This window comes from Lissotriton helveticus, chromosome 9 (genome assembly GCF_964261635.1).
Source record: "Lissotriton helveticus chromosome 9, aLisHel1.1, whole genome shotgun sequence".
Classification (NCBI taxonomy): Eukaryota; Metazoa; Chordata; class Amphibia; order Caudata; family Salamandridae; genus Lissotriton; species Lissotriton helveticus.
The window spans coordinates 690,926,227-690,942,640 of record NC_136070.1 but is presented as its reverse complement, the minus strand read 5'-3'; the positions used below and the strand labels follow the sequence as shown (position 1 = coordinate 690,942,640).

The 16,414-nt window shown below is 44.5% G+C and overlaps 1 protein-coding gene across 2 annotated transcripts in view; it reads left to right on the top strand.

The window, feature by feature from the left end:
- BBS1 (Bardet-Biedl syndrome 1) overlaps nt 1-16,414 on the top strand; it is a 541,250-nt gene that overhangs the window by 224,745 nt on the left and 300,091 nt on the right. For both annotated transcript variants that reach the window (XM_078660785.1, XM_078660786.1), the window contains one exon: nt 14,012-14,145. In XM_078660785.1, coding sequence (XP_078516911.1) covers nt 14,012-14,145 — 134 coding nt within the window. The remainder of the gene's footprint in view (nt 1-14,011; nt 14,146-16,414) is intronic.

Here is a 16,414-nt window from a genome sequence, read left to right as displayed (position 1 = left end):
AGTGTCAGTTGGCATGTGAATGTTATCTAGTTGTCTCTTAAGTGCTTGACTGTAAATACTAGGGCTTTCTGTGAAACCTTGAGGAGCGCGTGTGAACATATAGCTCCTTCCATTTAAACAAAATCCGAAAAGAAACTGGCTGTCTGGATGAATTGGAACACTAAAAAATGCATTCTTGAGGTCTATTACTGTAAAGAACATGGCTTCGGAATCAATGGCTGTCAATAGGGAAGAGATGTCTGGGACAACTGGGTACTGCGGAATAATACATTTATTAAGCTCTCGTAAATCAATCACTAATCGATATACTGGGGGTGCATTTGGATCAGTACGTTTCATGACTGGAATGATCGGAGAATTACATACGTTGGAGTCAGTTTCTACAACCACTCCTTGAGCGATGAGCTCGTCAATAATTTTGGATAAGGCTGCTACAGCCTCGGGTGGCAATCTGTACTGTCTGATTCGGGGTAACACTACACCTGGTTTGAGAGTCACACGATAGGGTGTGATTTGCATGTAACCTACATCAGTTGGACCTTGTGCCCATAGATGCTGCGGAACTTTAGACAGTCTTGAATCAAAATCTCGTAATACATAGTGACCCTTAAAGTCACGTAGGAACAGACGTATTCCCTCTGGGGAACAGCATATAACTGCACCTAATTCTTTCAGTGTCTTAATGCCTAATAGATTTTCTGGACATGACTTAGTAAGTAACAGATCAGTAGTACGGGACAATGGACCTACTTCTAGAGTAACTGGCTTTGAGATCTCATTTATGATAGGTTTTCCTGAAAATCCAAGGGAAACATTTCTTGAGCCTGAGAGCGGAGCCCCTGGAACTTCGGCGTGACTAATTGTGGTCCTACTTGCCCCTGTATCAATCAAAAACTTTCTGTCTTTCCCTAATACTTGACTGTGAACATAGGGACCTTCTTGATCTACAGGTATCTCGATGAGAGGCAAGCCTACCTCCCTCTCTAGGCTGTTTCATGAATATGGCTGGTACTCTGGATACTCAGACTGTGCATACTGGTACATCTGCGATGTAACATGCTGTGTTGCAGCGATAGGCTGCGGTACTGTAACTGTCTGTGGTGCATTCTGTGACTGAGGAGTCTGTGAAACTTGTTCTTGTCTAGGCGGACGTGGTCTTTCTTTAGTCTTACCAGTAGCTATGTTGTGTTTCAGAACTGCACAATCATTTATAAAATGACCTGGCTGTTTACAATAATTGCAATTCCCTTTAACGGGAGCTGCAGGCTGACTGGCTTGATTCGGACCCCTCTTCTGACTGTCTTGAGGAACAGATTGTGCAACTAGCACTTTCATTTTCGTGTCTTTCATACGTTTTCTCTCGTGTTCTTGCTCTTCCCTGATTCTATTCTGGTGGTACTGGAGCATCTGGAGCATCTGGGACGGAGTATTAGCTTGCCAGGTGCTTTCGACTTTCAAAACTCGATTTTTAATTGATGGACTTGAATTCTCGACTAATTTAGTAACAAAAAGGTGAGGGTATGACTCACTACTTGTCTTGAGACCACTGTTGATACTGAAACATTTTTCAAATCTAGAATAAAAATCACTAATATCTTCATCTTGCTTCTGTTTACAGGCTGAGATTGCATCCCAGTCTTCTTTTCTGGTTGTCAATAATCTGGGTAAAACTTGAATCAATAATTCTGGTAATTCTTTACATTTATCTCCAAGACCGGTACCTGGTACTCGTGCCTTGTCTTCAGCTTCTAGAACTGTCCAATCGATCTTTTTCTCTCCCACCTCCCATTCTTTTTCCTTTAGCTTTTCATACACCCCTGCGGGCAACAGGACCTTTAACATTTTAATGATATCTGGGTAAGTGTATTCTCCCATACGGAGCATGTCTTTTAATTCTCTATGGAACCCTGCTGGATCTTTGTCATGACAGGGAATTAATTTCTTCATTTCAAGGAGTTCCATCTTTGTGATTGGAGTGTATACAAACACTCGTTGCATTTCGCCACCCGTTCCTCTGACTGGGTGGACTTCTCGTAGCGGATTCTGTCTGTCTATGTAGAATGATTTACTTTCTGGGGGTGAGACATGAACAAAATGCGGGTTCAAAAACGTTCTATATTTGTGACGTTGTTCTAGAATGACACTAATTAAATCGGTACCTAGACCTCTCCATCTGTACTGGAGTAACTCGTTCAGGACATCATGTAACGGACCTGGATCAGAGTGCTGACCCTCATACAGAGTAATGAGGTGCTGAATCATATACATACCCACCAGTCGCTGTTCGGCTGGGGGCATTTTCAGAAACATTTGTGCCACTATTTCGTCTGGAAAAGTGGTAGAATCAGTAATCCATCTGACTGCTGATCGGGCTATTTCTTGTTCATGCATAGTACTTAACTCACTATAACCAATTCGTGATTTTAGAATGTGATCGGTAGCTTGGAATACTTGTTCTAGGGAACCTTGTTCTGGTGCTGGATGATGGAAAATAGACTTGTGTTCTAGACGCAAATGGCGATCTGGAAATCTAGATTTTCCTACATACGCTATTCTGGCAGTATTCTCGTCGTCTTCCTCTTCAGGATCAGAGGTACTTTCTTTCTCGCTTACTTGTGCTGCTTTACGCTGTTCGTGTATCTTTATTATCTCTCTACGGATTTTCTTGTACATACTTTCCATGGCACTAATGGTATTGTGCTTTCCTTCGGCTATATTATCACTCCACTTTGTCAGAGTTTTCATTTCGGCTGGATCTTTAGACGGGTAATCTTGTTCTCTTATTAGACAATTAATTAAGAACTTTAATATCATACGCTGAATCTCGGCTTTCCTTTGAGACATGGCATCACTAATACTTTCTGGATCATCCCCTGTACGGATGAAACGATATATTCTGTCTAGATCTTCTTTCATATTCGGCAAGGTGACTAGATACTCGGTCACCCTCCTTACGCGTACTGAATATAAAACCATATTAAATTCGCCTGGAACTGGGTCATAGACACATTCGCCAAGGGTTTGCCTGATTTCTGCAACAGACTTATTACTTTTAGGAGTACGCTGTGATGCTTGAGCATGTAATTCGAGTGCTGATAAACGCTTGTATGGCGGCGGGGTTTGAGGAAGACCTCCTCCTGCGGCCCCTAAACTGGAATCATCAACTGATGCTTTTCGTCCTGGCAGGGTCGGTAATTGTAACGTGGGCTGGACTTGTATGGCGGGCTGACCCGGGGGGGCTGTTAAAGGCACCCCGGTGTCTGGAGGAGCAGGAATTACCTGATTTACAGGGACTGGCGGAGCGCGAACAGGATTTGTATATTCGGGTACTGTGTCGTCCAGATAGGACGAAATAAAAATATCAGCTGCGGTCTGTTTGTGACGTAGCTTGGTCGGAACTAATGGTGGCGGGAAATTACTGGATGCCTCTGGGGTCGCTTTTGGCAAGCCCTCAGCAAGAAGAGGATACATACCCTTAATAAGGGCATGCCTCTGTCTGTCTGACTGTTCAGTTCTAACTCGTTCACCTATCTCGATTAATTCTCTTTCTTGGACTCGTTCTTGGGATTCTCTACTTAGTTCTGACTTTCTGATTTCTTTTTCGGTTCTTTTATGAGCTTCTTTGCGCCATAACTCGATGGCGTCTTTCTGTGACTGTCTGGCTTTCTTTTTCCATAATGCTTCTTCTACTCGCATGATGCATTCAGCATCCCATGTACCCGATACGGGCCATCTATACTTTTCTTCTAACTGTTTGGTATAATCTACCCATAAATCTAGATACAATATGGCGCTTATGCCATGCTTCTGATACATAAAATGACCTGGACTGTCCCTGGGCGGGACAGGAACTGCTTCTTCTAACAAACCCTTTCTAGTTTTTAACTGACGTAGTCTCGAAAAGAGAGACATTGTAAACTTGAATCGGAACACAATACAATAAACGAGAAACAATAACAATTGGGAGAACAATTCAGGCATACCACGACATTGGAAATACATTGAACAACATCATAACATTACAGTTCGGACAGAAATATTACCTGGAATACTGAGAACAGAAACACAAGAATTTCTCGAGAACGGAACAGACTAGAGTTACTGGATGCACTGCTGAAACAGTACGGAACATACCGGTCCCATAAAGGGACGCATCAAGACCCGTATCCACCTAGGTGAACACTTCGTTTGTGGGCCTGGGTACCACCTACCCACGGACCAGAGTCAATTTAGATTGACCCTGTCTAGATACTACCCCAGCAATGGTACTCACCGGGCAGCAAGAACGGAAGGCCTTGGACTGGACTGGACTGCTACGACGACGGACGACGAACTTCGGACTTCAGTTACGGGTGGGCCTCCGGATACCTCGGACCTTGGACTCTTGGCTTGGGCTCTGGTCGGGACTCGCCGCGTTCCTCCACCGTCTCGTTTGGATGCTGGACCGCCTCCTCCGTCTCCTCCGTGGGCCTGAGGGATACTTGAGCAGAAATATCTGCCACTGCGCAGAAGAGTTCCGTCACGACTGCAGAGGGTCAGGGGGTCGGCGTGGCTTCACCGACGCGTGGGGAAAGGGCAAGTCCCTATTCGGGCGCCATTATGTGGTAAATAAATAAATAATACCCTATTTTTGACTAGACATATATCATAACAGATAGCTCAATAAATAAGAGTCAAGATTCGAGGTAGTAGGAGTTTTTTGCAGGTTTAATACAGCATAAGGACAGGAACAGGACAACCTGCATAGGAACAGGGGCCCAGCAGCTGCTGGGGCTGGGTCTGGGATGAGCGCGCTAACTTTTAATAACAATACATGAGCTTATATACAAAACGCAAACACATAGCATTACATTGCAGTAGGCGTAGCAGTGGGTGGAGCAGAAGGCGTGACGCGTAGCAGTCGCGAAAGATAAGAGTAAAAGTAGGTGTAACTGGGCGTATACATAGACATGTGGTGCAGACGTAACAGAATATGTCATGAATGGGGCGGAAACATTGGAGGGGGCTACCTAAGGAGCCGGGACCTCTAACCTGGTGGTGCGCGCAAACTGGCAATGACGTGTTACTAGGAGAAGCTGGGGGCTATGAACTCTGTGCTAGGAGCAGAGACTAAAGTCTGGAGGGTCGGAGCGACATGTACCTAAACTCTATCTAGTATCTGATGTTTAGGGAACATGTTGATATAAACTAAGAGTCAGGAGGGGAGAGGCTAACGGACTCTAAGACTGGAGCATGCATTATTCTACATGTAGTGCGTGATGAAGAATATTAAATGACCATTAAATACAGTATTTCTCTTAACATGGAGACGTGAAGGCTAGACAATGACGGAAACTATTGATGCAGTTCAGTAGCTTAGGAATGCAGAGAAGGAGGACTGAACTGATAACTGGAATTATAACATACTTTTGGCAGACTCAGAGGCAGAGCCAAGCTGCACCGGGCACTGCGAGGCAGGAAGTAAGTGAAGGGTCGAGGATACAGGTGGGGGCTGTATCGCTCCTCAGCGAGGACTTCAGGAGACAGGAGCTGAATCTGATGTCCAGGCCCTTTTGAGGCCTAGAAACGGGGACTTTATAATGGAATAACGTGCACACTGAGAAACGTGGCAACATTACTTTACATAGGCCTGATATTCGTAGTATTCACGAGGCCTGGAAACTGGCATACTAGAGGTGGACACAACTGTAATTGCGTCATTAATCAGACATGGGGAGTACATATGCATATTGATCATGCACACATAACATATGATGGATGACACGTAGGGACACAGAACATGGCAAAATTTACTTTTCCACAGGATGGGGATCTTTATTCAGTGTGATCAATTCTGCTTTGTATTGCACCCCAAGCCCAAATTCCTAATCATCAACTACAGTAGGCCTTGTATACACAACATTTGCTGATGCTAGATAGTTAAAAAATTAAGGAAGTGTTGGCTCAAAAGTGTTAGGGTACTAGGAAAGTGAAGAGAAAGACAGTGCTGAAATCTCATGATACCCAGTACCCCCCTGTCTTCTACAGGACCTAGGGATAAATCCTAATAGAAGTAGGAGGTGGTTGAGGGACTTCCTTAAAGATAGAACACAAACAGTGAACCTTGGACCTTTGAAGTCCAATACCACCATGGTAACTAAAGGGGTACCTCAGGGCTTTTGTCTTAGCCCCACCCTTTTCAACGTTTACGTCGCCCCCCTTGCGGCACTTCTCAGGAACATCGGGTTCACCCCGATTTCATATGCAGATGACACACAGCCTCTTCTGTCCTTACACCCCAATACTCAAGATATTTTTGCGAATGGCATGAAAGCAATAACTTCCTGGATGAGTTGCAACTTCTTGCAGCTAAACACAGGTAAAACAGAAATCATGCTATTCAAAGATGCAATCACCAGCTGGGCCCCCAACTGGTGGCCTGAAGAACTTGGCGTAGCCCCATCGCCCAAGCCTGTGGTAAAAAACGTAGGAGTTTTTCTTGATAACAACTTGAACATGGATGAACACATTGCGGCAACCAAACGAGCCTGCTTTAACGCCCTAAGCCTGCTTCGTAAAGTCTTTCACTTCCTCCCCTCTTCAACACGAAAGACTGAAATTCACGCATTAGTACTCAATCGCCTGGATTTCAGCAATGCTCTGCTGATCACCGCCAAGGACTCTGTCCTTCAAAGTCTGCAGGTGGTGCAGAATACTGCTGCCCATCTGCTAACTAGTTCTCCATACAGTGCCCCCTCCCTCCCACTCCTACGCAAACTCCACTGGCTACCCATCCGTAAAAGAATACACTTCAAAACTGTTGTATAGTATTCAAAAGCCTAAACCATATGGGGCCAGTCTATCTGGCCAATAAACTGTCTAAATACAAACTGTCTCGCACTCTCCGTTCAGAGGGGAAAGGCCTTCTTGTCAAACCTCGCATCAAACAAACCAGAATGGGAGGTAGATCATTCTCCTACCTTGCTCCTAAATTATGGAACCAACTTCCCCTGGATATTCGCATCTCCACTAACTACCTGGGCTTCAGGAAAAAATTAAAAACTCTGCTCTTCTAATCACTGTCTCACTACCTCTTCTGGCCCATAGCGCGGAGATACCCCATTTGGGGTGATTCAGGCGCTTTACAAATGACACAAATAAAAATAAATAAATAAAATAAGTACTCTAGAGTTAATAGTGAATGTACTTGAAATAGGAGTACTAGTGTTATCATCATAGCCTTTTTTGAAATTACTGGTGTTAGTCAAATGACATTAGGAACTAAAAGAACATTTATTATTGCAATGTAGGTTTATATTGACTGCTTTAAGTACTTTTTTATTGAATGGTGTATTGGTTTTACATTTTTCTCTCAAAACAAACTCAAATTGAATTATCATTAGGAAATAGGGAACAAATATGTCAGCTGTAAAAGTATATCCTATGCCAGCATTGCAGAAAAAACAGCATTAATATGCACACATTGTAAGGAAAGGATAATGGATATGTTCAAGGCATATGAGCTGCAGAATTCATAGTTTTGCATAGATCGCCATCTGGTGTTAGGCTCAGATGATTGCAGTTTGTTGTTATCTTGGAAGAAGTCTTTGTAGTCACGAGATAGGTGACTCCTCCCATGGACGATAGTGCGAATGGGCATCCACTCCATCCTCAGATTGTTTTTTCCACCATGGGGTTCGGATGTAACTTCGGCGCTCCGGTTTGGTACCGTGTTCCCAAACCTTTTTCGATGCGCAAACCATCATAACTCGGCGGTATTGTTTTGTTTGCGTGCCCTTCGACGCGCTAACTCTAAAAATTCGGTTCCGGTTGTCGACGCGGGCTGCTGGGCCTATCTACGCCATTCGGGCCTATGGCTAATGGAAAGTACTCCATTTAAAAAATGTCCCCAGTGTGGAGCTAAATTTCCACACAGCGACCACCACAAGGTCTGCAACCTTTGTCTCTTGCCAGAACACGAGGAAAAATATTGCCAAGCCAGTGCCTCCTTTCGATCCAAAAAGACTATCTGTGATCGGCGGGCTCAATGATACGTTATGGTGCAACGATCTGCACCAGTGCCAGAAGACATCTTCGATGAAGGCCCCGACGTTCCAGAGGCCGAGCATTCGGAGGAGCTCGACATCGTGTCTGAAGCTGATTACTACGACTCCGATGACCACATCACTCCAGGTCAACAAGTGAGTACAACTGCCCCTGCCCCTACCCCACCTGAGAAAAATAAGGCTCCTTTCAAAACTTCGCCTGAAGGCCCTAGTCGCGACCAAAAGAAAGCTTCAGAAGCCCCGCCTCCGATGACAAAGGAAAAGCCTTCCGACGGCTCGGGACCGAGCAAGCCACATATCGGTGCCCAAAAAACACAGTCGGTACTGAAATCGGGAATACATCCTACTCTCATTATCTCCAAAAAGGCCTCGGCATCGAGCTCTTCGGCACCGAAAGACCAGAAGGCCTCGGATTCAAACAAACCCGAAAGCCTTCGGATCTGAAAAAGATAACCGACATCGAAGCCGAAGGAGCATATAACCCCTTCTAAGGCTCCGGAACAGAAATCAAGACCACGTTCGGAACCGAAAAAATCGTCATCGAAAGGAGACGCCAACCAGGAGGATCTGTTTCAACCAGATCCTATCGATCCAAAACAAAAGACATTGCTTGTGGACCCTAAAACAACCCATATTGTCAGTCTCCCCACAAACAAGAGGAAATTCAACACCTCACACTCTCCTGAGGTATCTGTGAAGAAACGAGACTTTGCAACTTCACCCCTACAAGCCTCTTGTCCTGTTCTTCCTACTAAGCCTTTATCTCCTGACAAGTCTCCTAGACTCTCTCCACATTCACCACCACCACAGGATGATGATGATGACCATGGGGACATGGTTGGACATAATGAACCTTTAGATAACCCTGATGATGACACTACTATAATATATGACACATGGGCAGATTACAATGATCCTGCAGATCCTCCAGACCTTCCCGATCCAGAGGCATACCGAACACGGCCCTCTCCCCCAGAAGACAACATAGGGTTTAGTCAGCTTATTAATAGGGTTGCCCAATATCATGGCGTGCAAATGCATTCAGACCCATGGAGGAAGACTTCCTGGTAGATAATTTTGCCCAGTCACAAAGGACAATACAAGCATTGCCCATGCTCAAAGGTGTCATTAAAAACGCACCAGACATCTTCAAGGACCCTGTCAGGACAAGAGTCCTCAATCCTCGCATTGATAAAAAATATAAACCCGCCCCAAATGATCCCACCTACATTAAAGGACAACTCCCTCTAGATTCTTTGGTAGTGTCCAATGCTAGGAAACGTGCCAATTCTCAAACCTCCGGTGATGCTCCACCTCCAGACAAAGAGTCTAAACTGCTAGACGCTTCAGGCAAACGAGTTGCCTCCCAAGGAGCTAATCACTGGAGGATAGCTAATACACAGGCCCTGCTTGCCAGGTATGATAGGGCTCACTACGATGAGCTTGAGAACCTAATTCAGCATTTGCCTGACCAATACAAGGCCAAAGCCCATGATCTGGCCCAGGAGGGCAAGTGAATTACAAATGCATCCAATAAATGTGTCCTTGATGCAGCAGGCACCGCATCTAGATCTGTCAACACCAGTGTCTTACTACGCAGACATGCATGGTTGCACATTTCTGGTTTTAAACAAGAAGTGCAAACTACCATCTTGAATCAGCCGTTCGACCAAGAACACCTGTTTGGTCCAGCTGTATACACAGCTTTAGAATTTTTTTTAAAAAGACACAGACACTGCAAAATCTATGGGAGCATTGCAGTCTACATCAACACAAGGTTCCTTTTGTCACTCCTTTTATAGGGGTGCATCCAAAAACATCAGCACAGACACTGCTTCCTCCTCCTACAAAAGCCCCACACAAACATTTCCCAACTGGGGATATTTCAGAGGTGGGTACAGGGGAAATAATAACAAAGGGAAAGGCTGACTTCTCTCCGCTCCCTCCAGACCATTCCACTCCGGTCGGTGCAAGACTCTCACAGTTCCTCCCTGTCTGGAACTCCATCACTCTAGACAAGTGGGTAAGACAATTTATCCAGTATGGTTACTGCCTTGAACTTACTGCAACTCCCCCCAACATACCCCCCAAACAGCGTCCCATGTCCACGGAACATCTAACGCTCCCCAAACAGGAAGTTCTCTCACTGCTTCAAAAGCATGCAATAGAACCAGTTCCCCTACAGCATCAAGGGACAGGGGTTTACTCCCTGTACTTTCCAATTCCCCAAAAAGGACGGTACTCTCAGACCAATACTGGACCTCAGACCTCTCAATTTCACCATACAGTCCGATCACTTTCACATGATCACTCTTCAACAAATCCTTCCACTACTTAAGCAAGGCGACTTCCTTGCCACTTTAGATCTCACACCCTGCTCACAGGAAATATCTAAATTTTACAGTGGACGGCCAACACTATCAATTCAAGGTTCTCCCAATTCGGAGTAACCACAGCACCCAGGGTGTTCGCGAAGTGTCTCACGGTAGTAGCGGCACACTTGCGGTGTCAACAGATTCATGTGTTTCCATACCTGGGCGACTGGCTCATAAAAGCCAGGTCACACAGCCAGTGTGTTCACCACACTTACAAAACAATTCAGCTGCTCCACCACCTGGTGTTTACAATAAACCTCTCAAAGTCCCATCTACAGCCCTCCTACCTACATCAGTATCTAGGTCCACAATAAACACTTCCAAAGCTCTTGCATACCCCAATCCAGCCAGGATAGCCAGTATGCAGACCCTCATCACAAAATTCCAACCCCAACACTCCCTACCAGCTCGAGTGTTTATGCAGCTCATAGGAATGATGGTCTCTTGCATTTTCATAGTACCTCATGCAAGACTTCAGATGTGACCTTTATAAGAATGATTAGCATGTCAGTGGAACCAGGCTCAAGGCCAGCTTCCAGATCTGGTGTTAGTGGGCAGCCGCACACATTGCTCTCTGCAGTGGTGGAACACACAAAACCTTTCCAAAGGGCGATCATTCCTAGACCCAGTTCCACAAATGGTGCTAACAGCGGACGCATCACTCACCAGCTGGGGAGCTTATCTCCTAAACCACACAATTCAGGGCAGGTGGCCCACTCAACAAAAAGTGCTCCACATAAATCACCTAGAATTACTGGCAATTTTTCCAGCATTAAAATCATTCCAACTACATCTCATCAACAAGACTGTCCTTGTCCGTATGGACAATATGACAGCAATGTATTATATACAGAAACAAGGAGGAACACATTCTTTGCAACTTTCTCAACTAGCACAAAGCATATGGAGAGGGACATTCCACAAAACATATATCTTCTGGCAGAACATCTCCCAGGAGTACACAATCAGATTGCAGATCTGCTAAGTCGTCAGACACAGCAGATACACGAATGAGAACTTCATCCTCAAGTTCTTCAACCATTTTTCAAAATGTGGGGCCACCCAGACATAGATCTGTTCGCCACACCCGGAATAGCAAAATGCCCAACCTTCGCCGTTAGGTTTCCGCACCCATTGTCCAAGGGCAATGCGATATGGATGAACTGGTCACTGCAGATTTGCGTATGCTTTTCCACCATTCCCACTCATTCTGCTAGTAGTACGCAAGCTCAAACAACAGTCTCTCAGGATGATCCTAGTTGCTCCAACATGGGCCCGTCAACCATGGTTCACAACACTCCTGGAACTCTCAATAGTTCCACACCAAAAACTACAGCTCTCCCCAAACCTGCGTACACAGAATCATGGAGAGATACGGCATCCAGATCCAAATCAACTGAATCTAGCAATCTGGCTCCTGAAGTCCTAGAGTTCAGTTACCTCAACCTCTCACCAGACTATGAACATTATTAAAGAAGCCAGACGCCCTACTACTAGAGCTTGCTATGCAGCCAAATGAAAAAGATTGGTCATTTACTGCAATAACAACAAAAGTGACGCGCTAGATGGTTCAATTAAGAACATTATTTGCTAATTGCTGCATCTTCAAACATGTAATCTAGCATACACATCCATATGATTACATCTTGATGCCCTTGCCGCTTACATGCAAAACAGACAGCATTTGTCATTGTTTAGGGTACCCGCTATCAAGGCATTCATGGAAGGCCTTAAAAGAATAATTCCTCCCACAAGACCACCCTCTCCGGTGTGAAATTTAAACATTGTTCTTGGGTCCTCCATTTGAACCTCTACACAAATGCGAACTGCAGTTCCTTACATGGAAAGTAGCTTTCCTTGTCGCAATCACCTCTCTCAGGAGAGTAAGTGAGATCCAGGCCTTAACCAAACAAGAACCATTCTTACAAATACATCGTAACAAGGTGGTTCTTAGAACAAATCCAAAATTGCTTCCCAAAGTAATCTCTGTTTTTCATTTTAATCAATCTGTAGAGTTACCCATTTTTCCCCCAAACCCAGATTCCGTAGCAGAGAGAGCTGTTCACACACTTGATGTTAAAAGAGCTATACTTTATTACATTGACAGAACTAAACCTTTTACAAAGACAAACCAGCTGTTTGTAGCTTTCTCTCCACCTCATAAAGGAAACCCCATCTCCAAAGCTGGAATTGCAAGGTGGATAGTCAAATACATTCAAATATTCTACCAGAAGGCAAAATGCACATTACCAATTTCCCTTAGAGCGCACTCAACACGCAAACTAGGGGCTTCCATGGCATTCCCTTAGTTGCCATTTGTTAAGCAGCAACATGGGCTACGCCACACACCTTCACCAAACACTATTGTGTAGACGTGCAGGCAAAACCACAGGCTTCTGTATGCCTGGCTGTTCTTTTTCAAACCACTGCAACAGATACAGGTGACCCCCGCTAAGGGAGAGCACTGCTGTACAGTCGATGCAAAGGTATGAAATCTGCAACTCCTATGCCTCGAATGAAAAATGCTACTTACCAGTATGCATCTGTTCTTGGCATGTAAAGCTGCAGAATAGCATACGCCCACCCACCTCCCCGGAAGCTCTATCTGTTCCAGTGCTATCTTACTTAGATACACTCACATGGACATCTTTTCTGTTTCTTCCAAACTCCATCATTTCCCATCATGGCAAAAACAATCTGAGGATGGAGTCGATGCCCATGCGCACTATCGTCCAAGGGAGGAGTCACTTATCTCGTGACTACAAAGACTTCTTCCAAGACCACAACAAACTGCAATCATCTGTGCCCAACACCAGATGGCGATCTATGAAAAAGTATGATATTCTGCAGCTCTACATGCCAAGAACAGATGCATACTGGTAAGTAGCATTTTCCTTATACTGCTAGGTCATTCAGTTGAGGTTATATCCAGTTAGTGGATATACCATTTTTTTCTGTCTCCTGCTTACAGTTATATGATGTGCATCTTACCCAATTAACTTCACACATTAGCCTGTTAGTGCCACTTATTGCGCAACACAAGGAAGGGCTTAATAAGCAACACAAAATATTCTGACAAGATTGTTCATCCTTGTTTTGAGCCCCTCCATACTAGGGAACAGTTTGGGTAGACAGCATTAGTTTTATTTATAACTTTTACAATCTGCTATTCATTTATGTCAAGCTCATTCAGAGAGGTTTTGTTAGCCCTCACATTAAGTTAACTGCTTTTTCAAAGCCAACAATGTCTGGGGCATGTTTGTCTTTTTTTGGATGTACAACTAATTGTCTCTTTAAATTCCTTTCTTCATTATCGTTACAGTCTCACAAGATTTGTCTTCAACACACAAGATTCAGTTTTCAAACTGAAGGGACAAAATGTTTACTTGAATTAGCAATAACATTTAAGAATGTGCACTGTATTATCAAGCTATTGAAGACAATTTTAATAGGACTGAGATCTGTTTGACTGGTTCAGGAATACTTGATCATGTTTTGAGTTATTTGCTATAGTTCCTTTATTTATTTTTTTTTTTTTTACTGTTGCGTTCCTTCCTTCACCATGATGCATTCTCCCCTCTTGTCTCTCAGCAATGCACAGAGTTTTCCAGATGGATCTTTACCGATTGAGGCTGATGGCAGCAAGGGCTTACGTGAAAGCTTTAGAGTCCAGCATGTCTCCTGTATCCTCCACCCTAACAGAGCCTCTCAGAATGAACGCTGTGGTAAGTACTTGTAAAAAGTTCTTCTTTTAAATTATTTATTAGACTAAGCAGTGAAAACACCAGACATTTGTGTCTGAATACTTGCATGAAGTTATGCATATATTTACAACAAATATGATACAAGGTAACTCCTGTGTAACCAGCCCACCAAAAGCATTTGACTTCCCCCCAAAAAATTGTCTTTTGACTTGCATGTATAGAATAAAACTCATTACTCGCATTTGGTGAAAATCACCAGAAAACATTGTTTTCCTTTCAGAATTAAAGAAGCAAATTTGTTGAAGTCATAAAAAGTTACTTGATGTTCCTCCCTCGTTGTGGGTTCTTGCTTGGAATGCTTTCCAGAAGTAGGGTCCATGGACTGCCCTTTTTTGGGTGCGCAGTGTAGAATGTTCTATTTGGGAAAAGAGGCGCAAAGAGCATTCAGGGCTATGTGCATCTAAATTTCACTGCCCCCTTCAATATCAGCCTTTGCCTCTCTTTGACCATCCACTCATCCCTTATTATCGTCCTGATCACCATGAATCCTCTTCTCCCTGTTGAGTGTAAATGTTATCCTGACTTTATCTCTTCTACCTCAAATCAATCGGTAATGACTATGGGCCTTTTTACGATGTCGGTCGACACCGTTGCGGAATGGAACCGCCCGACCATAGGTCGACGGTTCCGCCCGCAGAAGTTGGATGTGACTGTCCTATGGGCGGTCTGAAACATCTAGTTTTCAATTTCAGCTTGTGTGGCTGGCGGAAAAGGCCTGTAGCACAAGCTACAATTGTAAAATGGATGTTTTTAAACATCCCTGCACTGTGTGGCAGGCACTATGCGGTGCCTACCACACTGTGCAGGGATGTTTAAGGGGCACCAAAGGTGCCCCCATGGCCCCATAGCAGAGGGTTAGGGGAAAGGGACAGCGGTGGCCGCTCGATTAGGGCAGAGGAGCGCCGCCGCCTCTGCCACCACCCTCAAATAAAATGATAATAAAACAGGCTTTAAATCTGTTTTATTAACGTTTTATTTTAATCCCCTGGACCAGCCAACCCTTGCAAAGGGCCTTTCATTAAGCAACAAAACAAATGTTGGTGAACATATTGCAATTTTATATATGCTGGCATTAGACAGATCTCCAGACATTTCAGAGAAACCAAGCAAACAGACTCTTCTTGAATGTAAAGAAATCAGACCACATTACCCAGCTTTGTAAGGGCTGTACTGGCTAACTGTGGAGTAAACATTTAGGCATCATTGACATAAAACCAGCTTAGAAGAAGATGCCAAGCTAAGCGGAGGTGTGATTCTTCTGTTTAGCAGCAAAATAGCACTCTATCAAGCTTCGGCTGTGGATGTACATCTGCTGAAAATCCTGGCCTTTCCTGAGTCTCTGCAGTAGAATCAAGACCTTGAATACCTCACCAGATAAAGAAGGGGAACGAGGAAGTGAAAGGGAAGTCGCTGGAATACTTTCTTAAGTGTTGATTTGGCAGCAATAACTGGCAAGGACTGTGGTCTATTAGTAGTCTGGTGGGCAGACTGGAGGAAGTTATAATAAGTGAGTGGTAAGCAAAAGGTCAGTGCTATGACGTGGTCAGTGCTGGCAGAGTCACAGTGCTTTTTTTTCTTTACTTTAAGCCATGACGCACAACAGCCCGCACTGCTGTGCAATGTGTCTGTAAAACATAGATTGACAAAGCCAATAGATCTCACATAGACTAAACCTATTGGCTTTGCCAGTGCTTATTCTCATTTGCTCCTGACCTGAAATCTTCACAGCCCACAATCCAGAAAGTAAGAATTTCATTTCATATGTAAGGAGATCGGGAAAGTGTTGATACATCTTAATCTTGGTCCCAACCAGGTTAATTTCTTTCAGTCCGGCATACAACAGTTGGCTTATGACTTTTCATCTTGCATACTGTGATATTCTGAGATCTCTCCTTGTTTTCTGGTTGCTTCACGGATCATAAAGGATTATTTATTTGTATTTTTGGGTCTCGCCTGAGCCAGCGCATGCGCTGGTCTGGCGAAACATTTAGTGAGTAGGCTTTAGAAATCCGACTACAAGCTTTTGCCTGTGGCCTAAAGCTTGCAGTTACGCGCGCGGGATTGTTCACAGCCGCCATATGGCTTTCCGCCCGGTACCCTTACAGCACGTGATCAGTCGCCATCTGGCTTTCCTCTCGCTTGCTCTCCCAAGCGCCTTGCTCTGGCCCTCCCCCACCACAGAGCGCGTCCCCGTGATCGTGATCACTTCCCCTTTCACGGCCGCATTACT